The sequence below is a fragment of the Hemibagrus wyckioides genome, linkage group LG15 (assembly GCF_019097595.1).
Source record: "Hemibagrus wyckioides isolate EC202008001 linkage group LG15, SWU_Hwy_1.0, whole genome shotgun sequence".
NCBI classification, from domain to species: domain Eukaryota; kingdom Metazoa; phylum Chordata; class Actinopteri; order Siluriformes; family Bagridae; genus Hemibagrus; species Hemibagrus wyckioides.
Genome location: NC_080724.1, coordinates 12,680,583 through 12,706,316, shown reverse-complemented (window position 1 = coordinate 12,706,316; position 25,734 = coordinate 12,680,583). Strand labels below are relative to the sequence as shown.

General features: G+C 41.9%; 1 protein-coding gene and 1 pseudogene across 2 annotated transcripts; both read right to left on the bottom strand.

Annotated features, from left to right (window-relative positions):
* Positions 1-568: 568 nt before the first annotated feature.
* Positions 569-2,787, bottom strand: LOC131365863 (uncharacterized; annotated as a pseudogene).
* Positions 2,788-14,700: 11,913 nt separating this feature from the next.
* Positions 14,701-25,677, bottom strand: mcoln3b (mucolipin TRP cation channel 3b). Of its 2 annotated transcripts, XM_058409021.1 has the most exons (14): positions 25,421-25,677; positions 23,794-24,020; positions 23,509-23,676; positions 22,262-22,415; positions 19,730-19,811; positions 19,294-19,390; positions 18,932-19,031; positions 18,321-18,433; positions 17,618-17,767; positions 17,420-17,521; positions 17,188-17,310; positions 16,654-16,860; positions 16,147-16,277; positions 14,701-15,595 (listed from the first exon to the last, which is right to left on the bottom strand). In XM_058409021.1, exons 2-14 carry the CDS (start codon positions 24,016-24,018, stop codon positions 15,562-15,564), a joined length of 1,686 nt encoding a protein of 561 aa, XP_058265004.1. In that variant the 5' UTR covers positions 24,019-24,020; positions 25,421-25,677; the 3' UTR covers positions 14,701-15,561. The 2 variants fall into 2 exon arrangements, with proteins under 2 accessions (XP_058265004.1, XP_058265005.1); XM_058409022.1 differs by lacking the exon at positions 14,701-15,595 and having other exon boundaries at positions 16,143-16,277.
* Between the last annotated feature and the right edge of the window lie 57 nt (positions 25,678-25,734).

The following is a 25,734-nucleotide window of genomic DNA, read 5'->3' as shown; positions in this document are numbered from 1 at the left end:
ACTCGCTCACCTTAGGCACAAAAGCTGGATTAGTCTTGAGAGTTACTCACGAGAAATCCATAGCAAACCGCATACAGGAGTCATAACCGACAACGCATGCAGTTCACTAACCCGTTTCGCGGTTGAAAGAGCCAATAATAAAGCGACCTTTAGTGAAAGGAGCTTTAAATTAACATTATCGGCTCAAAAGGGGGCTTAGAGAGTGCTACTACGGACAGATCCCACGGCGGAATCAGCAGCTTTGAAACCCTGCTCAGACGCCACGCACCTCTCATAAACCTGCATACAAGTGGGTGTTTACCCATAGAAATTCTGTCAATCCCCACATGGCATGCAGAAATTACAGCAAGATAAACCTTAATGGTCGAAAAGGCTCTGCCCTTATCCAACAGTTCTTGCAGAAAGCATAGCACCTCTGCCACTGAACAGTGAAAAGGAACAATTTGCTTTTTCGCGCACCATAGCTCAAACACATTCCACTTCCTGTAATATGCGGAGTGCGTCAAAGCCGCTCTCGTGTTTTGAATCGTCCCAATCACCCTCGGAGTCAAACCCGCAACACTTAAATTCAACCTCTCACGGGCCAGGCCCAAAGAGCCACTTTGTCCGGGGCCGGGTGAAAAATCTCCCCGCACGCCTGTGAGAGGAGGTCTCTGTGCACCGGGAGAGGCCAGGATCGACCGCACAGGAGTTGGATTATCTCCGTCAGCCACAATTTCCCTGGCCAGTTCGGAGCAATCAGTATTACTGAGTGACCGCCTTCTCTTACTCTTTTTAGAGTTGGTACGATCAGACTCAGTGGAGGAAACGCGTAAAGCAGCACGTTTGGCCACGGGTGCGCCAGAGCATCCACACCCATAGGTGCACCGTCTTTCGCCAGAGAGAAGAATAGACGGCGATGAGTATTTTCGTGCGAGGCAAAGAGATCTACGGCAGCTTGGCCGAAATTCTCCCACAACTGGTCCACTACCTGAGGGTGGAGCCTCCATTCTCCATACAGAGGAGTCCTTCTGGACAGGAGATCCGCCCCCGTGTTCATTATCCCCGGGACATGAGCCGCCCGTAATGAATAAAAATGCTTCATGCCCCACACCATCAGTCTTCGTGCCAGACAGAGCTGAGGAGAGCGCGTGCCTCCCTGGCGATCTATATATGCCACCGCCGTTGTGTTGTCTGATCTGACCAGAACGTGGTGATTCCGTAGGAACTGCACAAAATGTTTCAATGCTAGAAACACTGTTAACAGTTCCAGGAAGTTTATGTGAGCATTCTGTAGCGAGACGGGCCATTTCCCTTTTGCTATTCTGCCCTCGCACACAGCGCCCCAACCAGTAAGCGATTCATCCATCGTTAGTACTTTTCTCAGAGAAATCGCCCCCAGCGATGTCCCTGACTCGAGAAAAGCGCGACCTCTCCAGTGACGGAGAGCGCGCATGCAGAGCGATGACACTATCACTTTGCGGTTGAGGTGGCGCTTCGGACATAAACGCTGTGCCGCTACCCAGTACTGAAACTCTCTCATTCGCAGCAGTCCCAGCGGGATGACAGACACTGCCGAGGCCATCAGCCCTAGAAGACGCAAACACAGTCTGAACTGGACCTTTTTTTCCTTTCTGAAAAAGGGAAAGACATCCACGAATTGACCTGATCCACTCTTCTGATGGAAAAGCTTGATACAGGTCTGAGTTCAGTCTGAGACCCAGGTAAATTATTTCTTGAGTGGGCACTAAGCAGCTTTTTGTCTTGTTTATTTTGAAGCCTAAGCCCTTCAAATGAGACACGAGCTGATTCGATAGAGCCGCTTCAACACACTTGGTGAACACTCTTGGGGCTAATGACAGCCCGAACGGAACTGTCAAACATTCGTAGGCTGTGCCCTGGTAGGCAAACCTGAGGAATTTTCTGTGTGCCGGGTAGATACTTATGTGAAAGTAAGCGTCCTTCAAATCCACAGATATAAACCAGTCTCCGGGACGAATAACTTTGTATAATGTTTTCACTGTGAGCATTGTGAACTTGTACTTCCTGAGGTGTTTGTTGAGGTTCTGCAAATCCAGAATGGGACGGAGACCCCCCCTCTCTTAGGAATGACAAAGTACCGGGAGTAAAAACTGTGTTGGCTGTCCTCCCACGGCACAACCCGAATTGCTCTTTTGCTCATTAAAGAGGTTATTTCTTCCTCTAAAATCTGAGCTGACTCCCCTTCTTTCTTTCTCCGACATTAACATACTGTTGAAGAGTGGAGGTTTTACAGCAAACTGCAGACGATAACCCCGTTTTATCGTGGATAAAACCCAAGGGTGTACTGCGCATGCGCGCCAACTCTCCGCGTGAGCAGCAAGCGGACCGCTGCAGCTCTTGCTCACCGATAGCGCAACTGTGCCATCCAGTGGCAGAGCTGGGGTTTGCAGCTCTGATTTGGGTGTTTTTGTGTGTATTTTTGTTTTTATTTTCACACACTTCTGTGCCCTTGGCCCACTGCCTGGATGCACAGGGAACATTTTTATTTATTTCACATGAAAGCATTTTTGTAAACCCTCATCTCTCTTGCATAACCCCGCGGGTGGAGAGGGGAGGAACAACTTGTGGGGCACTGGATGAACTGGTGCCAACTCTCCAACAAGACAACTTTGCCCTGTTAAACATCTGTCCTGAGTCACACCCCGACGCTTCTTTGCTAGTGGGGGGGAGCAAGACTCCTGTGATGTGTAGAGAGGTGCTACAGAGACTCCGTGAGTGCTGTAGCCCCTCTCCTGATCCACCATTAGACCACAGGTTAGGTTGTCCGCCTCTTTTTTCCCCCTTGAGGGTTAACTGGGCAGTGCTTAGCCGCTGCAGCCGCAAACGAGGCCTTACCTCTCGGCTGGGGCTGTTTTGGGTGAACCTCCATCTGCATTGACTGCTGAGGTGGAGGGGGGGGCCTAGGGTTTCTGTACCCTGGATTTCCCCCCTTTGAAGAAGAGGAAAACCCCGGATGCATGGGCTTGGAAGGTCGAGCAGCAGGCTTCCTGGGGAGGCAAGTTTCAAAAGCTTCCCCATCCTTCTTGCACAGGTCACACTGCTGAAGCATATTCGTCACTGCAGCCCCAAAAAGGGCTTTCGGCTCCACAGGGGCATCAAGGAAGTCTGCCTTCTCCCTTTCTGACAAACCTGTCAATCCCAACCACAGGGCTCTTTCCCCCACCACGGCTAAGCCCATGCTGCGGCCGCAGCTCTGGACTGCTCCTCTAGAGGAGCGCAGATTGAGATCTGCAATGACGCAGATTTCTTCCCATAATGCTGAGACAGGCGACCCAGCATCAGTCTGCCGCCCCATCTCCTCCATAAGCTCAGCCTGATACGCTGTAAGTAAAGAGGTGGCATTTAGGGCTCTGATAGCCAGGGCAGAGCAGCAGTAAATTTTTTGAAAAAGAGAAGCAGACAGTCTCTCTGTCCGTCCCAGTAGTGAAAGAGAGGGGGAGGATAGGGCTACCCGCCGATTAGGGTGGAGGTGACTTGCCACCGATAATTCGACTGGGGGGGGGGGTTGGACATCCCCAACTCCTCCATATTGTAGACATCCAGCCTAGAGAAACCTTTAACAGGCACCCTGTGTGAAAAGGGTTTGTCCCAGAAGCGCTGCATCTCTGCCACGCATGCTGGGACGGCTGGAATCAGCTGCTTGACTGGGGAAGTGCGCGATGGCAGCCTCTTCCCATCATATAAATCCCTCTCTGCCCCTTGGCCTTCTTGCTGAGAGGGCCAGTCGATAGAGAGTTTAGCAGCTGCTCTCTGACACATTTCAATGAGGTCCAGCTCCCCTGGCATGGGGGAGGGGGACACATCCATGGCACTGCCAGGCCTAGAGGAAAGATTAGGAGGGAGGATAGCATCCTCCTCATCTTCTTCCAAATCTTCCTCTAAAAGGCAAGCAATCGCCTCATCATCTTCCTCCTCCTCCTCCTTTTCCCCTGCCAAAGGGTCTGATTCGAAAAGGGGAGGAAGTTCAGGAGAAATCTCATCCATCAACTCTCCCCAGCTCCGTGCTTGTGGGGCAACCTCCAGCGTTTCCGCGGGAGGTGGAGAAAAATTCGGATCCCCCTTCGTCGCGGCCACGACTGGCACTCGGCGCTCCAAAACCCTTAAGGGGAACAGAGAGCAGTGCGGGCAGCACTCGGGATTAGCGAGCGTGTCTGACTCCCAAAAACGCTATGCATAGAGGGAGAGAGTCTTTAGAAGAGATCATAGACCCGCACGCCCACGGTCGAGAGGGATCTTTCCCTTTCGCTGTGCCACCAGATGGGCTCGCAGTTGCCATAACAGAGATGCGAAAACCGGCGGATTAACGAGATCACCACAACGTGCCTCTCGATATTGGGTCTTATAACAATTATTCCGTCGCACCGCTTAATGCAGGGGGGGATAATTAAGAGAAAAAAGGAGCTTGTGACTGCTCGAAAGGAAAATGAGAACCCGCCTTGATGCATTGGTCCCCACTCAGGGAAAAAAAGGAGATAAGAAAAAACAGCAGAAAGAGAAAATATTCATTTCAACAGTGAATATTTCTCCAAAGAAGCAGCCGCGTTCGGCGACGTACCTAAAAATAACGGCTTGTCTTTGAACAGTTTAGCGGCCACCCCTTACGAGGATCTGCTGAGGATAGCTTCACTATAGGATCTTCACGGGGAAGAGAACGAGAATGAGTTAGGGACCGCTGGCAGCAATATATATGAGGGAGGCGGGACTCCTGCATCACTTTCGTGATTGGTCTGTCAACTGACAGACGTGGTGTAATTCGTGCTTCCAGGATCGGTCACGCCCAAGGCGATTCCCATAGTGAGATACCGAACGAATGTTTGAAAGAGAACTTTCTTTATTTAAAGTATAAATGAGGAAAGAAAATCAAGTCCAATTTTAAAAAGGTGTCTGACATTTTCATCACATAATTAAAAAACGATTTCATTTTTGTTTTTTTGTTTCTGTTTATAAAAAGAAACTTCAAATACCAAAAAGTACACGGACCTACACGGACCGAAAACACATCAACAAATCTGAAACCAAAGTAACAAATCAGAACACACAATAACAAATCAGACCAAACCACATAACTTAACCCCAGTCAAGCCCAGTGGGCTCTCTTCTTTAAGAGATTCGACTTTATGGTCCCACATCACGGTCAACTTTGTCACTGACCTCCCAAGCTGAGGACCTCGGCAGTTTCCTAGAAATGTACTGTAGCCAAGAACAGCAACAGTTGACCAAGTTCGTCATCTGGGCCGAGTACACTCAAAACTCTCTCACCTACTCGTCCATGAACCTCACTATATTCCAATGCATCCTCAGATACCAGCCCATACACCCTCCCTCCCTTGGACGGGCAAAACTACCGATGTGCCAGCCTTTGACGACTGTTTTTTCCAGAGCAGTGAGATATGGGAGTGGACCCAAGTACATCTTCAGAGGGCAGTGCAACACCAGGACATCCAGGCCAACCATTATTTGTGCCCACATCCTCCATATCAACTTCACTCAAAGCATCAAACTAACTTGCAGAACACTCAGTCCACGCTTCATTGAAATCTTTACGATCACACACAAGATTAACCCTGTCAACTACCATCTGCAACTACCCTCTCATTGTAGTATCTCTCCATCCTTCCACATACACCCCTGGCAGAGCTTTGGATTGATGGAGCACCAGCTTACATTGGTCATGCCATCCTGGACACACGGAGGAGAGGGGGATGACTACAATATCTGGTCAACTGGGAAAGGTATAGCCCAGAGGAACATTGCTGGGTCAGTGCAGAGGACATCCTAGTCCCCTCCTTCAATGAATAGTTTCATAGAACCCACCCCACACAACCCAGGAGGCATCCTCATAAAAGAGGATGACCTGGAGGTGTTTGTAGGAGGGGATTCTGTAACGTTTTCTACTGCAGCTTCCCCTCTGCCTTGCCAGCGGGAGCAATCGCCAACTTTTGAACGAACTTCCAGGTTCTCTGTATTCTATTGTATTTGCTTATCGTGTACTGGCCCGTTTCATGTATTTTTGACCATGTGTTTAAGTTGCCTTGTGTTTTTTAATTTACTGACTAATGTAAATGTATAAATGTGAGCCAGAAAGAGCCAGAAAAGGATCTTGCCACATGTTTTCCATGCAAAGAGACAGGGGTGGGAAGAAAAACATTAAAGAAAAGCAGTCTCCAGGATTGTAAAGAAAGTTTTTTGTGTCCAAATTGTGTTGGTTTTGTGTCCAAATATTTTTAAATACTATATTGTAAGTCTAGCTAAGTTTGTTGTTTTTGTTGTGTCAGTGTGGTTCATTTGGAATGGCTCGTTTCTAAAAGGTTAGAACCACTTTAACTGTTGACTGTTAATATTTCTTTCTTTTCTTATGTCTTTTAGGTAAGATTGGTTACATGAGACCAGTTGGATCGGTACTGGAATAGTATTACTCTGTTGTTTATGGGTCTTATGTATGTTATCCATTTGGCCCCCTGTTAACTGTGAGGTACGGGTTGTGTTGTGTATTCTGTGTTGTGCGTGTATGTGTTTCTTCAGGTTGGTCCACTCCGTACTCCCGTCTAAAATATAAGCTAATAATGAGTAAGAGTGAGAGACATCTCTCTCTCTCTCTTTCTCTCTCTCTCTCTCTTAGTGTGTGCATGTACTCTATTTATTTTCAGTGAGTAGACTATATGACCATTAATTAGTAGTTCAGTTGTGTAGCAGTGTGTTTATTGCTATCAGATTAATTATTTTTAGTTAACCTAGCTATGTTGTATGCGATTTCAGTCGACTTCCATGTGTTATTCATCGAGGTTGTACAAATAGGAACACAAAATGGGTTGTTCTATGTTCTTATAGCAGAACAGGGACTTTGTTTTGTTTTCTGTTACTACGATGCACTATAAAGCTGCATTTTCGAAGTCATTGTGCTCGTAAAAACATTTAGCACTTTAGTGATATTTACTTTTTAAGGCAATTGACAAAGTGAGGTTAACAGCAACTTGTCATATTTGCCTGTATTGAATGAATGAACTATCACATTTCTGGCTTTAACAGCATTAATTAGCCAGTAGGTGGCACAGTGATTTGATGAATTTAACATCTGTAGTGCAGCATGCATTAGTGCAGCTGTGACCCAGACTTTTATGCCAGGGGTGTCCAGTCTTATCTGCAAACGGCAGGAGTGGGTGCAGGTTTTCATTCTAATCAAGGAGTCCACCTGTTTATTTGGTTGATCTTACCTTTAAACACAAATATAAGGCTATATCTATCCAGCAGCTTAAGCTGGAGTGAAAGTCAAACATGCACCAGGACAATGATCCCAAGCACACTAGCAAATAGACATCCAAATTGCTAAAGAAGAAGTGCTGCAATGGCATTAATTTATTTGCACTAAAATTTATTTGTTATATATACATTTATATATACATTTGTTTATTAATTTCTTCCTTCACTCCACCAGATGTAAACATCATTCCTTCAGGTCCACCAGATATAAACCAGTCATGGCTGAGGATTTGGTCAAAAGTGGGCAGACTTTCAGGTTCCAGGTCCAAACACCAGTTATCCGATTGTGGCAAGCTGTGTGTGAAGTGATGAGATATTTTAGATAGTGCTTTGACATTTTGATAGATATTTATATTAGTAAAAAATCTATTAAGCTTGTAATGGCAGTTTTACAAATTCAGCAGTTCTAAATGATGTTTCTACATTCCATGCCTCACCTTGACGTTCTTCTGAGGTTCCTCAAACCACTTGTGGCTGAGGATTTCCTCGAATGTTGGGCGGGAGGGAGGATGTCGCGCCAGACACCATAAGATCAGGTCACGGCAACCTGTGTGTAGTGATGAGAGAGACATTTAATCAGAAATTGTAGATCTTTTTTTCTTGATAATCAGTTAATATGATTCATTTATTGTGTAACGCAGTCTAAATAAACGTTGAAACTTGATGGGTTTGGACTTTCTCACCTTCAGACAGGCCCTCAGGGAAGTGCATATTGCGGTTAATGACGTCTTCTTCGCACTGGAAGGGATAGTCTCCACACACCATGATGAACAAAAGAATTCCCAGACTCCAGACGGTAGCAGGAACACCGAAATACTCTCCCTCACATAACCACTCAGGTGGGACGTAAGCTCTGGTTCCTGAGTGAAAAAGAGAGAAGGTGCACCGTCAGCAACGTCATAAAAATGGTTCTCCACTGCATTTGTTTATTCTGTCCAATACCTATTATGTGCTTACCTGCATAATATCTGTAGGGGGTGTCCTGCAGCAAATCACCACAGCCAAAGTCGATCAGCTTCAGCTGCAGTGTGTCGGTGTTGATCAGAATATTCTCTGGCTTGATGTCACGGTGCAGGACACCACAGTCACAGCAGTGGCGAGCAGCCTGAACCACTTGGCGCATGAATTGTTGTGCCAGTGGTTCTGACAGCCAACAACCGTGTTTTTCCTGGAATTTCCAGAGGTCTGTGCAGGGGCTGGGTCGCTCCAAGATCAGAATGTAGCAGTCCGACATCTCGAACCACTCAAACAGCTCCAAGACATTCTCATGCCGATTTTGCTTGGACACCATTTGCATTAATGCCACCTCCAGGGGAAGGCTCTTTGTCTCTCCAGGCTGAAATATGAATAGATATGCTTAGCATGGGTGTGGAGTGATTACGTTTAAATTCTGGTAAACAGAAACGATACAGTACAAAGGCTTGGATTAATAATGTCTCAGGTGTCTATTATGGATTATTCATTATTATGTTACCAGAAACAATTAAATTTACACATAATTTTTCACATAACATCTGTGCAATATCTCAGAAGTAAAGGAAGTTTACTTACAACGGTGATGAAAGCTTCGTTCATTTCCTTTCCCACGTATTTAATGGCAACCTGTTCACATATACAACACATAATTACATTCTTATAGACCACCTCACTAAGACATATACAGCCCACAAGCTGTGATGCATTGTGTTGATTAGTGCAAATGAACTGTAGATGTGCAGTCCTGTTACCTGTTTTCCATCAGCCTTACGGACTCCTGCACAGACACTCCCGAAGCCTCCTTCACCCAGCAGCTCGCCTGAAGTGTACAGGGACTCAAACACCTCTGTTAAACAAATACACAATCATTCAGTAATAAATAAGAAGTGTGTTGTCAATGTCTCCGAGTGTGGTAAGGTAAAGATGAGCACCTGCTAAAACACACATTTTCCACCATCTTTGTGTCGTCTTAACAAGAGAACTCTCAAGAAATAAGTTTATAACTTGCACATTTAATCTTACACACTCTGCGTATTTAATGTCTCCTAACTCTGCAGTAATTTTGAAAAATCAATCTGAAGTCATCTTTTCAGCTACCTAAGCTCTGATCCCTTCTGTCTCTTACCCAAAGACTGATGTTCACTTTATGTAACTATGACCATATTAGATTCAAACATTTTAATAAACCTTGATGTGCAAATATATACGAATTGATTAGAATGTTCTGACCCAGTGTGACGTGCTAAAGATCTGACAGACACGTGCTACAAATATTTACTGTACTTTAAATCGTTACTGTAAATTCTTTTCTGTGTGATTCTTTAAGTTCTATGTTTTATGTCCAAATAGTGGACGAACGAACATACCCCATGGCGTAATGTGGCCTTCCTGACGTGGATGCTGGAGAGTGAACATCTCACTAGTCATGAGGCCACATGTGGAGTTCTTCAGCTTAAACTCTTCATCCGCGTACAGCTGACGAAGGTCTAGCAGCCACTCTGGTTCTTCTCCCATCCCTTTGTGTAGCCTCTCAGACAGCTACAAGACAGACAGGGAAAGTAAACTGACTAAATATTTTGCATTTAAAGCATTGGAATTTTACAAATATTGATAGCTGTATTTACCGCAATGGTCATTTCTATCGTGGTCTTGGTGATTTCTAGTGGAAATGCAGCAATTGCTGTAGCGATGGACTTGCAGTACTCAAAGGCTTGGTCGAAAAGGCCAAACTCAGCTAGCTTGCTGGCGTGAAAGCACTTGAAGATCTAAGACAGACAGAGTCATTCCATCTTAGCAAAAAGGTTCATGCTTAAATTTGACAGAGGTAGAAAGAATATTAAAAAGAAATAAAAAGAGAAAGTCTAACCTGGAAATTTGGCTGAGGAAGCCCTGTGGTCAGTGAACATACATATTCGTAGACCTCAGTACGTTCAACTGCTTCCCTCATGGCTGATTGGCTGATTGGCAGACTGTAGAAAGAGAAAAGTGCCTCAGTAGCAAGTGGGGAAAATAATCATACACATGCGCTTTCACACAAACACACACCCAATACCTGTTACAGCCAATGAGCTCAAAGCTGGAGTGTTGTAAAATCTCCAGCTCCTCCATTGCAGCGATGTAGCACAGCTGTGCAGCATAGGTCAGTCCTATGGAGTCTGCAGATGAAAGACCGAACATGCATGTAAGGATTTGGGTCCGTGCAATAGTCCAGATTTCATGATCTAATTACAACATGTGAAGTTCTGAAAAAATTGTTTATACTATCCATACCAAGGTTCTTTCCCATTTGAACCACAGAATCCAATATCTCGTCATCTGGCTCAGCACAGCACAAACGTTTCGCCAGTGGAAGACACCAGTTGTCCTGGATTTTCACCCCTAGCTGTAGCAGGAATTGGCACATTAATACACAAAAAATAAAGCAAAAACAACACAAAACATACAACACAGTATACAAAACAGACAGATGGTGATGCTGATGTATTACTAAACAAAGGTATAGGTAATATAACATATTAAATATTACAACATAAATTTACAAGATTAAAAACAAAACAATACCCTTTTCCTCAGAAGTCTGTAGCTCTTGAAGAGGACAGACCCGACGTCTGCCAGCAGTGCTTCCTGTAGAAGAAATATCTTTCAATTAAGCTACTCTAGATACAGTATATTTATTCATTCTGACAAATATTACATATTAGCAGATTAAATCTTTTGCTGCTTTTATCATGAATAATTTTGCTGTAACAGTCAATACACAATCAACTAAAACACTTACTCCATTTTTGCTGCAACGCAGCTCCATCATTTTCCAGAAGAAGTAGGCCTCCTTCTGGTCGGGTTGCTCCACCTGTTGTAGGCACTCCTGGGATTTCCTCTGGATAAAATGTAGAACGTCATCCATCTGGATCTTGCTGCTGTAATAGATGGATATGGATTAATACACTTTGCTCACCTGATGATATGTATCCAAATATTACTGTTGAATGTGTGTGTGTGTGTGTGTGTGTTATCTGAGAAGAGAAAAAAGAGGACTCACCTCATCAGAGGGCCAGGAAAAGAAATATTTTCCCCATCGGGTAGGTAGCTGTCATCAACTTTAAAGATGCCGTATTCTATCTCATGATGAGACGTCTGAACAGCAGCGTTGCCCTGCATTTTCTTGTCCATTTTACTCATCATGATAAAACACTGTGGAACACAATAAATATGTCTGGTTATTTATTTATATGATTCAACTTGTGTTTAAATTATTTTGGACAAATTAATCAGACTCACAGACGATATTTGCTTGTCATTTGCTTAAATCTGAGACTTTTTCCCCACTTTCCTTTGCACTAGTGATGGGAAGTTCGGATCATTTTACTGACTCGGATCTTTGAATCTCGTTCAGCAAAATGAACTAAACTTTTCGAGATATTTCGTTCATTTTAGCAGAATATAATTACAGTGTTAGGTGTTAATAGCAAATTACCTCGACACATGTACTTACGCAAACGTTGATCACATTCAGAACAAAACTATAAATCAACCAAGGCCAAAACAAGACTGACAGGAACAAGAACAGAACTTTATTTCTCAGAAAATGTTCATTGCACGGGTCTTTTGATACTGTAAGATACTGAGCCAGGAGGTGGTCACGTGATGAACAGACTGCATAGCCCTATGGCACTTGAATGTCACGTGATGAACGAAAGATGAACTTAATCATGTTTTCCGGCTCGTTTTTCCCGAGGCTTATTAAGGATTCGATCAAAACGATATGGATCGATGAAACATAAAATGATAAGGAACCGGTCAAAATGAACAAATCTTTCATGAACGGCACATCACCTGTGTCCATAATAAATACATGAACGGAAACGGGGAAACGAGCCGGACTGTTGCTTAGCGGATTTTTAACTTAAGAGTAAAGCCGTTATTTATCATAATAAAAAAAACCCGTAGGACCTATTTTAACACTTTTTTTTAAGTCATTTTCCTGAAGGTTTTACACTTTAGGCTCAAGAGACAGACCAAATCAGTACAGACAGTCGCAGTCACACAATATATTTCCAGATACTCTATCCTAATAGTTTTCATACCTTAACGGACGTAGCTTTCAGCTCTTCTGCTTCTTAAAGATAATTTAGTCGCGATGTAATCACTGTGGTGTCGCTCAGAAACGGTAAGAAAGCAATGAGGCAACTTTTCACCGCTCTGCGTATAAGTAATAGTGTCGTCATGGTCGTTATGACATCATCGGAACCTCAGAATTCGGAGTTCTGATCTCCATGGACGCGTTTTTTTTTTTTTTTTTTGAAGTCTTAGTTATAACAACAACGAAAAAAAACCCAGACAGTATTAATGCACACATTCACAGTGAAATCCATTATGTACAGACCTTTTTACTGAAAGTTATCTGGTTTCACACATTTATTTATAAATCATTCAATTCAATTCATCTGTATAGTGCTTTTAACAATGGACATTGTCCCAAAGCAGCTTGACAGAAATGTAGAAACATAGAAAAATAAATTATAAAGTTTAAAGTTACTCTTTTTTTCCCTAATGAGCATGCCTGAATAAGAATGGGCTCAGATACACACCTCCAAAAATCATTACCTACATCACACCTAAATCATCACAATGAAACTGAAACACTGGCCAATTTAGTGTTGGAGGTTTCATGGCTAAATTTGACCAGCCTGGTGGCCAATCTTCATTGATTGCACATTCCACCAGTAAGAGCAGTGTGAAGGTTTAATTAGCAGAATAATAGCACAGTTTTGCTTAAAATATTGCAATGCACACAACATTATGGGTGACATATCAGAGTTCAAAAGAGGACAAATTGTTGGTGCACGTCTCGCTGGCGCATCTGTGACTAAGACAGCAAGTCTTTGTGATGTATCAAGAGCCACGGTATCCAGGGTAATGTCAGCATACCACCAAGAAGGACGAACCACATCCAACTGGAGTAACTGTGGACGCAAGAGGAAGCTGTCTGAAAGGGATGTCCGGGTGCTAACCCGGATTGTATCCATAAAACATCAAACTACAGCTGCCCAACACACTGCAGAATTAAATGTGCACCTCAACTCTCCTGTTTCCACCAAAACTGTCCGTCAGGAGCTCCACAGGGTCAATGTACATGGCCGGGCTGCTATAGCCAAACCTTTGGTCACTCGTGCCAATGCCAAACGTCGGTTTCAATGGTGCCAGCAGCGAAAATCTTGGGCTGTGGACAATGTAAAACATGTATTGTTCTCTGAGTCCACCTTCACTGTCTTTCCCACAACTGGGAGAGTTATGGTGTGGAGAAGCCCCAAAGAAGTGTACCACCCAGACTGTTGCATGCCCAGAGTGAAGCATGGGGGTGGATCAGTGATGGTTTGGGCTGCAATATCATGGCATTCCCTAGGCCCAATACTTGTGCTAGATGGGCGCGTCACTGCCAAGGACTACCGAACCATTCTGGAGGACCATGTGCACCCAGTGGTTCAACATTGTATCCTGAAGGCGGTGCCACGTATCAGGATGATAATGCACCAATACACACAGCAAGACTGGTGACAGAGTGGTTTGATGAACATGAAAGTGAACAAAAGTTGAACAGATCACCAGATCTAAATATTATTGAGCCACTTTGGGGTGTTTTGGAGGAGCGAGTCAGGAAACGTTTTCCTCCACCAGCATCACGTAGTGACCTGGCCACTATTCTGCAAGAAAAATGGCTCAAAATCCCTCTGGCCACTGTGCAGGACTTGTATCTGTCATTCCCAAGACGAATTGATGCTGTATTGGCCGCAAAAGGAGGCCCTACACCATACTAATGAATTATTGTGGTCTAAAACCAGGCGTTCCAGTTTCATTGTCCAACCCCTGTACATGCTCAATAGGAACGCATCTCTGGCTGACAACTTCAGCTTCGTGTTATCTGATTTGTTATTGTGTTTTTGAATTTGTCTTTGTTTTCGGGTTTGTTGTTTTGTTTTTTTTCGTCGAGTTGTGTGATTCAGAAACAATGAGGATTCACTGTAGATGTCCCTGAAGTTTGTGGTTGTTTACAGCCCTGTAATTCCTACAGCAGGGTAAACTGAACGGTGGCCATTTTATACACATCAGTTCAGGTCCTAAAGTTTAAAATGGCGGCCACTGCCGGGCTACACTACAGTGGGGAATAAACGTTTATATGATTTACGTTTAATTCAAAAGAATTGGACAAAGCGTTCAGCTCATTGAGTTGATTTTCCGTAGGGCTTTTGGTGAGAAACGAAAGCCAACACTGCCCCCTGTGGACGAAACAGTGTCAATACACTGACCTTGAACATGAAAACACAGTCAGCAGAATGGCTTCAGGTCTCAGCTCATTAACCCAGAACACATCAACTCTTAAATAACACGAATAAAAACCACGGTACATCAGTTTATTCGTTTATACATGAAACAAGTTCCCTCACCTGTCTCTCTTTATTCTCTCTCGAAGGTAATAAGAAAAAAACAACACAGCTTATAAGTTTTTTTTATTGCTACTGAGAAACTGCAAAGTCCTTCTTCATGAAAAATTCAGATCTTCTACAATTATAACTTGTTAAATCTGAAGTAGGTAGCCTTTTTTTTTGGTAATGCCAAAAAATGTATACGCCATTGTTTAAAAACGTTGCTCATATTTTTGTGGTTTAATTTGTGGTTTTATCTTTGGGCGAAGACTTCTTCAGCAATACCAGACACAACAGAATGAAGTAAATTAAAAGAAAAACCTCAATCAGATAAACAGAGCAGAAACAGCAACATCACATGACAATGAACAACCTGTTTGTTAGCATTAAAGCTAACTGTTGTGTCTATTACATCATACAGATTTGAAGATTTTCATTGCAACATTAAAAGTGTTTCTTAAATGACTATCAATTCAGATTCTTAAAATAACTCTTAGTCAGGATTTCAGCTTCATTTCCTTCACCTGAACATATTAGAAATAGCTTTCCTTCAGATGTAGAGACTGAACACTGAGCATTTCAGAAATCTCTCAAATTTAATTTATTAATAGCAAGAAATCGTTCAGTGGAAATTCAAACACACAGCGTATAAAGCAGACTGCAAAAACAAATGGGCTTAATTTCTTATTTATAGTGAATATCACATACATCGAGTATATCCCCAGGTACCAGTGGTATACGGTGTGTCTGAGCTGCTGAAATAAAGTGACTGAAACATCAGGGACATTCTTTCATCCTTCATCACCTGTGTGTTGCGTTTAGATGACGGATGGAATTAAACTCAAATGAATTATGTTCTGTGTGATCCACGTCGCCGTGCCCGTGTTTAACACTCCAGTCTCTCGTGCAGGTCACTGAGCCTGAAACAGGAAACGTTTCAGTTTACAGTCTGATCTTCATTTTATAGAAACTTCCTTTGGAAATGATGGACGATTTACCAAATAAAAACAAACAAACACTAAATGCTCAGATTGTGGATAAATCGCTAATTTATGCTTAATAGCATTATATATGATCAGTTATTCAGTTTAATAAAGACGCCATTTATCGCCATTAAAAAGTGGCTCATGAAATGATAGAGTAAGTTTAAAGATATAGTATAGTATATCACATAGTATAGTGTGATGTTTATTTATAATACATTATAAATTAATAACAGTGCCTGCTAGTAATTTGTTATATGGTGAAATATAATTGTAAATAATATACTGTAGCATAATTACAATCATTCTAAATAAGCATTATACTTTTCACGCAATCAGGGAAAGAAGAGCAGCACATCAGCCTGAGATTTGAGCAGCATATGATTTATTATTTATTTCTATTGATTGTGAATTATTTGTAGATCAAAAGTAGATGTGCAGGTAAACCACTCTTCATCTTCTCCTCCTCATCAGGCTGAAAATCTCACCTCCGGGTGCAGCAGAACAGGCAGGGAGACGATCGCTCCTCCACACGGTAACAGCCCGAGTTCGGGTGATCTTTACACTCCGATATAAAGACCTGGAGCTCAGACACAGGATTTCCGTCCAATTGCTGCTGCTGGGGAAGGACACACACACACCACAAGAGTCGACTTCCAGAAGCTTCGAGTAAAAGATCAGCTATGTTTATATGTTGATATTTATGATTTATTTGGTGACTAATGTAGATTTTTATACACACACCACCACAACCTGCTCATCACACATGTAACCTACGTTTCTAACATTAATGTCTACATTACACACAAAAATCTTACTATGTGAATAGTTAATTTCTATTTTTTTTCTTTTTTGTTGTGTACTTTTAGTTCTCGTTGTTGCTTGTGTTTTAACTGTAGAGACACTAAATGCCCTGGGGCAGTTTGTTTCCCCTTTTTCTTCCTCTTCCCCTGCCCCAATGTAGTTTCTTACTCTTCCTCTTCGAAGTTTGTTACCTTGATGGTCTCGTAGGTGTCGGTGATCAGGGTGATGAAGAGGCTGAGCACCATGTAAATGAAGAGTGAAACGAAGGTGTACAGGTAACCACGACTGAACAGCCACACCAGGTAACTCTTCTGCTGCATGTTCTTAAAGGTGGCGAACATGTCGTCTCCGTTGATCAGGGAGAACAGACACTCGGACACCGTGTTCAGTGTGCGGAACTGCAAGACAAGGTTCTTCATCATTAACAACGATGAAAACTCGATGCACGTGAATATAACGAGCGGTTTAGTGTCAGACAGCATAAACACACTGAACATAGACACTGATGCAACTGATGCTGTTATTTTACTAGAGTACATCACTCAGGAAAAACACCACACAAAATCCGATCTGTTCTCCTTCACTTATTCGCTCTAGAACCATATGAATATGTCTCAGGTCTGATCTAAAAAGGCTGCACTTCTATCTTCACAGGAGACTGCAATCTTTCTGTAGCGTGACTTGTTTGTCACACTGTGACATTCGAGCATCTTGAAGCTACTCGCCTTCTCATGGTAGGGTCCGAGTACGATCCAGCCACAGAAGCAGTAGCCGAGGTAGAGCATGGCAGCGCAGCAGGAGAAACGGATCACGTTGGGAAATGCAGCTCTCAGGGTGATAATCAGGATCTGAGACGAGGTGAAAAAAGAGAGAGTTTTAACAAAAACATCCCAGCAGGATATGATTTTACATTTTATCTTGGTCTATTTGGTCCTCTGGAGATTCAGAGAGTCTTACGTTGTATTTCTTAAAGTAGCCCATGTAACGCAGCACTCCGACCCACACCAGCATGGTGCCAGTTCCCAGGAGGATGCTGCAGATGTCGTAACTTGTCAAAGCCTGCAGAGAAACCAACATGTAATCCAGGAAGCTGATACAGTGTGTGTGTGTGTGTGTGTGTGTGTGTGTGTGTGTGTGCGTCTCTCTGTATGGTACCTTGAGCTGGATGGCAATTTTGAGCACTGAGCCGGTGATGGTGAGGACATCGCTGATGATGATGAGGATGTACCACCCGTTAATAAACTCCATGCGGTCGGACCAAGACACTCGCTTCCCATAATGCTTCAGGAAGAAAGTGGTGTACTCCTGTTAGCAGGAAAACACACACGCACACACTTCAAAAATATTTAACTATAAAGAGCAGTAAAAGCTGTGTAAAATATTAAACCTGCGCTGTGAGAGTTTATTGATCTCATGACTCGAGTCAGAAAACTTAACAGAAGACAAGAGATTTGGGTCACAATATTAAAAAAATGATTTAGAACACATTGTCATCTCTTGCACTAGAAATAAACAGGAAATAAATAATCTGGAGTTAAGTGTGACAAAGCTGATGAAGTTCTGCATTAGTGTCACATAGCAATAAAAGCTTCCTTCATGCAGCACGAGTCACACAGAGGGTCACACTGACATGGCATTTTCCCTTACACAGATTTTTCCACTAAAAAAAATACTTAGATTCTATTAAGGAGTTTTTGTTTTTATATGTACTCAAATTGATTAATAATTTACTGCATTAAAAAAAAACAAAATCAGCAATCATAAAGCTGAATCATGTCCTGTTTTTAGGCTCCGCCCCTCTGATTTGTGTTAGAGTTTGTTAAGTGTGTTTAGGCAGCAGGAAGTCGAACACACTCACAAACTGCAGCTGGACTCCGGTGCTGACTGAGCGTGTGCAGAGAACCAGAGATGCCAGACAGGTGAGGATGATCACCACGTCGAACAGAACTGTGTAGTAGATGTTCTTAGGGGCTGCAGGAAGAACGAAAAACAGAGCAATGTCAATGTTTTTTTCAATCAGTTTATAGGAGCGTCTGCCATCCATATGAACGAGCCTAGTAAAAAACCCAGTAAAAAATTACATGCAGAACAAACATGAGGAAGTTTGAGGTGTGGCCTCGGCACAATTGTTTAACACTTCTGAGAAAACCGTGATGCCTGGGCACACACCCAACACTCCTTCACTCTGTCCACAACTCTGTCTCAAATCAGCAATCGTTCTCTTTTTAAAAAAAAGAAATATTGGGTTTGAAATTAAGAACTTGAGTCAGCATGCTAGTTCTAGCTGTCGGTTATGGGGCGGAGCTTTAGAGCTTTGTGCACATGCAGCCGGCTCAGAGAATGAAAAAAATTATATGAGGAGATGTGCAACACACCATGTGAGTGAACGTGTGAGTAAGTGTGTGTGGGTGGTGTTTAGGAAAAAGTTATGACCTTGTGAAGAGTGGTATCATGGGATAGGACACTCACAGGCTCCTGTGACTTTCCAGTCTCGGCACTCGTTAATGTCCACATCGTTGTCCAGGTCCACTCTGATCCGGCCGCTGTGGGCGCGGTTATCGAAGGTGATCTGAGGGAAACAGGGGTGTGTACATGTAATGATGAAGGAGAAGGAGAGGGAGAGAGAGAGCATTTAAAGCAGAGTAATCCATGAAGCAGTCAATGAGGAAGTGTATTAATAGTGATGGAAAATTCATGTTCATTGTGTCTCCTACAAACAACTCAAAAGAGGAAGTATAGAGTGATATGGAGGAGTGCAGGTCAGTTTAATAGGAGAGCGAGAGAGAGAGCGAGCGAGCACGAAGGGAAACGCTGCAGTCACTCAGACGCACCACGATGCTGAAGTCATAGCAGTCAGGAAGCTCGTGGTGTTGCACAGTCTGCAGATTAATGGCCTTCAGGGTAAAGTACACGTTCACCTCCAGCAGCCTGAGCAGCGGAAAACAAACAAATAAACATGGCTGACCATGGAAGCTGACAGCAGCATTTAAACTTCACTTTTCTACATTTGATTACTTTCCAAAGCACAGAGAATTAAAGATTGTAGTTAAACTGGAATTTTTAAACATGTTCACAAAGGCAGCGGGCGAAGCAAAAATTACTGCAAAAAGCAGAATATACAAAAAAATTATAGAATTAAAAGAATATGTTTATAATTCAAATACATAATCAGAAATTTGTCAGCTTCATAACTGTCCGGGATTATTATTATTAAATAAATAAATAAAATCTTTTTTATATATACAATTTTTTGCAAAGCCCAGTTACCGTTTGAACTGCAGTGTAAAGTTGTTCAGTTGCGTGTCTTCCTCAGTAGATAACGGCTGCACAGGATAAATCTCGAGGCATTCTGGGAACAAAACAAAACTTCATCAAGAATCATAAATATAAACATTTATTTTATCTGATTCTTCTGATTTAGCTGAAACACACAGATGTAACTAGAGAGAAACAGCAGACTGGGGGTTTATTCCATGACACCACACACCTCTTATATCATACCCATGCTCCTGATTAAAGAGCTGAAGCCGGAGCAGCTTTTATCCCTTTAGAGTTACACTGAACGACAGCTGAACAGATACGTCAGACGTTACAGCAACAACAACAAAAAAAATAAAAATAAAATGCAGTGTAAACTCTGCTGACCTGAAGACTAGATTAGACAGAGTTTACAGCTTTAACTCTGGAACTGGAGACTCTTTCCACATGTTAACATCTGTTTTCAAATGATTTGATTTTCCAGGTCAAATTCCTTCATTCATTCTAATTAGATTCAGTTTAGAGTCTCGAGTCAGAAGGTGGTGCAGATTCAGAGTCAGAAATGAAATTTATGCAGTTTTTACTGGAAAAGAAATTTAAATGAAGACTAAAATGCTTAGAGGTTGTTCTGTTTCCTTCATTTCACACTTCGGCTTAGACAAGATCTGATATACAGAATCCAAGTCAATCTAATCCTGAAACAAGGACCTAATTTGATCCTGTAATATGAACCTAATCCTGTAACACGGATCTAATCTAATCTTGTAACACAGAGCTAATCTAATCCTGTAATATGAATCTAATCCTGAAACACGGATCTAATCTAATCCTGTAATATGAATCTAATCCTGAAACACGGATCTAATCTAATCCTGTAACACGGATCTAATCTAATCCTGTAATATGAATCTAATCCTGAAACACGGATCTAATCTTATCCTGTAACATGAATCTAATCCTGTAACACAGAGCTAATCTAATCCTGTAATATGAATGTAATCCTGAAACACGGATCTAATCTAATCCTGTAATATGAATCTAATCCTGAAACACGGATCTAATCTAATCCTGTAATATGAATCTAATCCTGAAACACGGATCTAATCTAATCCTGTAACACGGATCTAATCTAATCCTGTAATATGAATCTAATCCTGAAACACGGATCTAATCTTATCCTGTAACATGAATCTAATCCTGTAACACAGATCTAATCTAATCCTGTAATATGAATCTAATCCTGAAACACGGATCTAATCTTATCCTGTAACATGAATCTAATCCTGTAACACAGATCTAATCTAATCCTGTAATATGAATCTAATCCTGAAACACGGATCTAATCTTATCCTGTAACATGAATCTAATCCTGTAACACAGAGCTAATCTAATCCTGTAATATGAATGTAATCCTGAAACACGGATCTAATCTAATCCTGTAACACGGATCTAATCTAATCCTGTAATATGAATCTAATCCTGTAACACGGATCTAATCTAATCCTGTAATATGAATCTAATCCTGAAACACGGATCTAATCTTATCCTGTAACATGAATCTAATCCTGTAACACAGATCTAATCCTGTAACACGGATCTAATCTAATCCTGTAATATGAATCTAATCCTGTAACACGGATCTAATCTTATCCTGTAACATGAATCTAATCCTGTAACACAGATCTAATCTAATCCTGTAATATGAATCTAATCCTGAAACACGGATCTAATCTTATCCTGTAACATGAATCTAATCCTGTAACACAGATCTAATCTAATCCTGTAATATGAATCTAATCCTGAAACACGGATCTAATCTTATCCTGTAACATGAATCTAATCCTGTAACACAGAGCTAATCTAATCCTGTAATATGAATGTAATCCTGAAACACGGATCTAATCTAATCCTGTAATATGAATCTAATCCTGAAACACGGATCTAATCTAATCCTGTAACACGGATCTAATCTAATCCTGTAAAATGAATCTAATCCTGTAACACGGATCTAATCTAATCCTGTAATATGAATCTAATCCTGAAACACGGATCTAATCTTATCCTGTAACATGAATCTAATCCTGTAACACAGATCTAATCCTGAAACACGGATCTAATCTTATCCTGTAACATGAATCTAATCCTGTAACACAGATCTAATCCTGTAACATGGATCTAATCTAATCCTTTAACACAAATCTAATATAATTCTGTAAAAAAACTGGAATCAGGATTAGAAATTTTTTTTTTTAAACTGTAATATTTCCCTACAAAGAGAAATGACTATTTGTCTGGATTTAAATTAAATGTAAACTATTATATTTTTTGCGTATTTTGTGCGAGCCGTGTTTCAGAGACGTACAATTCAGTTTAGAAATAAAAATGCTGAGCTGCAAGAAAAAAAAAAATCTCATCTGACAGGTTTGGAGATCTACTGCTGCTGGTTTCAGTTTTGTTTTTTGTTTTTTTTATCTCCTCAACGCTAACGTAGCTAATGCCTCAGAGCTACCAGATTAGCATGCTGCGCCGCTTCAACGCTACCTTCCTCCACCTTGGCATCGATCTCGAAGGTCTCGTTGCCGGGGGAAATGCTGCCGTTGTGGTAGAACTGCTGGCAGACGAGCAGAGGAGTGTAGAGATGACCGTCCTTCTCATAGGCATGGTTCCCCACAGTGATGTTCTGTAAATGCAGGAACTGACACAAGAACACCGGGTGATTTAGATCTAGTACATCCAGACCATCACTGAAGACTGGAGAACATTTCAACAATACGAAGATTTATACAAACAGACCGCCGTACAGCAGTATTACACTTAATATAGAATTAGAAACTTAAATAAATACTTTTTTTGTGCAATGTGTAACAATGTTAACATTAAATAGTCTTCCAGGTTAAATACAAATTTCAACAATTCAAACAAATTAAACCGTGAAAACCAAAATCGTTTAAACTTTACTGGAACACATCTGTCAGTGTCCTGAAGAAAAAAGGAAAAAAAAAAATAAAAATCTCACACCATGATCTGTTTGTGTGGATTAAAAACCGGCTGAACTGTTTCTCATACAGCATTTTAGCCAAAAGTGACAACTAATAAATCAAACTGATACCATCTCAACACTGCACCACACACCACTGTGCTCCGGGTCTGAGACACAGCACATACCTGGCCGAGGTCACACACGCTACAAACACACACACACACACACACACACACACACACACACACACGCCACCCATAGCAGCCCGTAACCCTCAGGTGCACACAGTTCCCATTAAAAACACACAGTCACGTCTGTCCCATATTTCCTCAGAGCACAGCAGTGCTGAACACAACACACGCACACACCTCAACAAAATACAACCAAAGACAACAAACACCATCATAACACCCCACAAACACAACACGTACACTAACACCACACCTATGCCGAAAACACACGCACGCACCTTCACACAACACACCTCAGCACAACCCAAGACAACACACACCAATAAAACACACCTCAACACAACACACCTATTCCGACACAACACACGAACACACCGCAACACAACACACCCAGGCTGACAACAAAAAACCAACACAACACACCCCTCAGCACAATTATTTGTATAAAATCAGTATTTGCATGACTAAACCCAGAGTCGTTAATGTCATTTATAGAAATAATTCGATTTTATTGATAAGAAATCCCACTTAACCCCATGGGGGATTTCAGAGCATGGATGACAGACAGCAATGAGGAGCAGAGTAATAGTGTAGCAGGAAGTGAAGGTGATAAGGACCTGCTGTACAATGTAGCTCAGGTGTGTGTAGACCTCATGCTGCGTGTAGACAGCATAGGCTTTAGCGTTGTGATCGGCGAAGTCTTTCAGGAACATGTGCTTGAAGGTCATCAGGTTCTCCTCCTTAAACGTCACCACCATCTGATTACTCAGGCCAAAAGACACCAGCTGAGAAGACGATCACACACAAACACGATCAGCTACATTTTAAAATAATGAGAATAACCTGACCTGAACATAACAGCTAGCGATGTAAACTTGCTAACTGAAGTTTCTTCAGCAGACCTGGATGGTAATGACGGCGATCTTGATGATCTGCAGCATCAGCTTCCACGGCTTCCTGCCTCGAGCTCGGTACTTCTCACACGGGTTCATGAAGAAGTATTTGAGTTTCCTCCTGAAGCTCTCCACCTCCTGACGCTCCTGATGGGCCAGAGACTCTGTCCACAGTGCGGCGCCATTACTGTTAAAATCATTAAAGGCCAAGTAGGAAGCTCCTGAGTCGTCCATGTCTGGAAAAACACACACACACAGAATTAACATAATTTATATCAGGATATAACATGATTGTTATTTGAAGCAGTCTCTGGCAAAAGAATTTCCTTCGGGATTAATAAAGTTCTCTCTTATCTGTATCTTATGAGCCATAAATCAGCTCTAACAATTACTAAAAAAAAAAAAATCTCTTTTTAAGTTACACACAGTTTCATTTTAAAACAAAATCAGTGTGAAAACAAAGGTTTTTTAAAGTAATACAAAGGATCACTCAATTATAATTAAATGTAAAATTAAAGATAAATTAAAAAAATGCTGACTTAATATTTAATCATGAATTAATCATTATTTTCTTACTTGTAGTAACCTTTTAAAGCTAAACTGAAGCATTAACCAGATTAAAGTTACAGACAATTTAATATCTTAAAAATCACTGAAGTGTCAGACATCAGAGTCTCGAATCTTCTCCAGTAACAAACTCTGGAGGTCACTGAAAGTCTGATGATTGAGAAAAGTAATAAATACACTTAAATCCAATCAGATCAGACTGTAATAATAAACATTGTGACACTGAAGTACACGTCGTGCTCGTGTGCATGGGTTAAAGATGCCTTGAGAGATTGGTCTTATTCTTCCGTCATATGATCTATGCCTACGAAAGGTCCTGTCACCTGATCTGCAGGTTACACACACACACCCGTCACTTGATTACACCCAGGAGCTCCTGCACACCATTACCTGTAGCATTTTTTTTTTTTTAAAGAAACAGCAAAATTTTTTTTAAAAGCAGCGGTTCTCAGAAGGCTCCACAGGGTCCGGGATTTTATTTTATTTTAGCACAGCAGTGGAAAGTACACTTCAGGAGGTCATTCTGAATGATGCCATTCATCACTCACGCCATTTATTCTGCTGCTCCTTCATCTTCCTTCACTTTCACATTCACTCAGAGGAACATGTGCATACAGGGATATACTCACTTTATATTCTGGACTGTTTTTTTGTAGAAAATTTTCATCTATCTATCTATCTATCTATCTATAAATTCTTGCTTGCACACACTCTGGATTCCTGGTGTAACGTAAATTTCCTTATGGGATTAATAAAGTGATCTGTCTGTCTGTGTCTCCATTCCCATGTTAAAATGAATCTGTTGAACACTGAGGTGTAAAATCAGGAGTTAATGATGAAGCACAGTAACAGGAGACAGGTGAGGAAGAAGAGCGGAGCAGATCTGCACCTGAGCCCTGACCTGAACAGGGTTGAATAACTAATTCCATTTCCACCTCAGTAACTCAGTCCTGCTCCTCCACCCCAGAAGGACAAACCAGTGTCTGAAGTCTTCATTTCCATGATGTCCTGAAGCCCTCCATGTGAGCTCAGGTTTGAGAAGAGCTGATGAAGTGGAGATGAGACTCACCTGGAGATCATTTACAGCTGAACAGAACAGAGCGGAGACGCTGGAGTTTCTTCACAGATAAACTCTTCTCACGCATCCAGAACGAAATTAAAGAGAGAAACGGTCGCAAAGCTCTGAAGAAGACATTTCATCTGTCACTCGACTCTTAATTCGACTCGATTCCACTAAAAAAGTAATCCAATAAAAATCACGAATCAACGCCGTAAACCAATCGCTCGACTTCTCCAGCTGACGCTGAGAAACACTAAGGCGCGCGGCTAAATGAAACCTTCCGGGGGCGGAGTCGAGAGTTTGTCAATCAGAGAAACAACCCC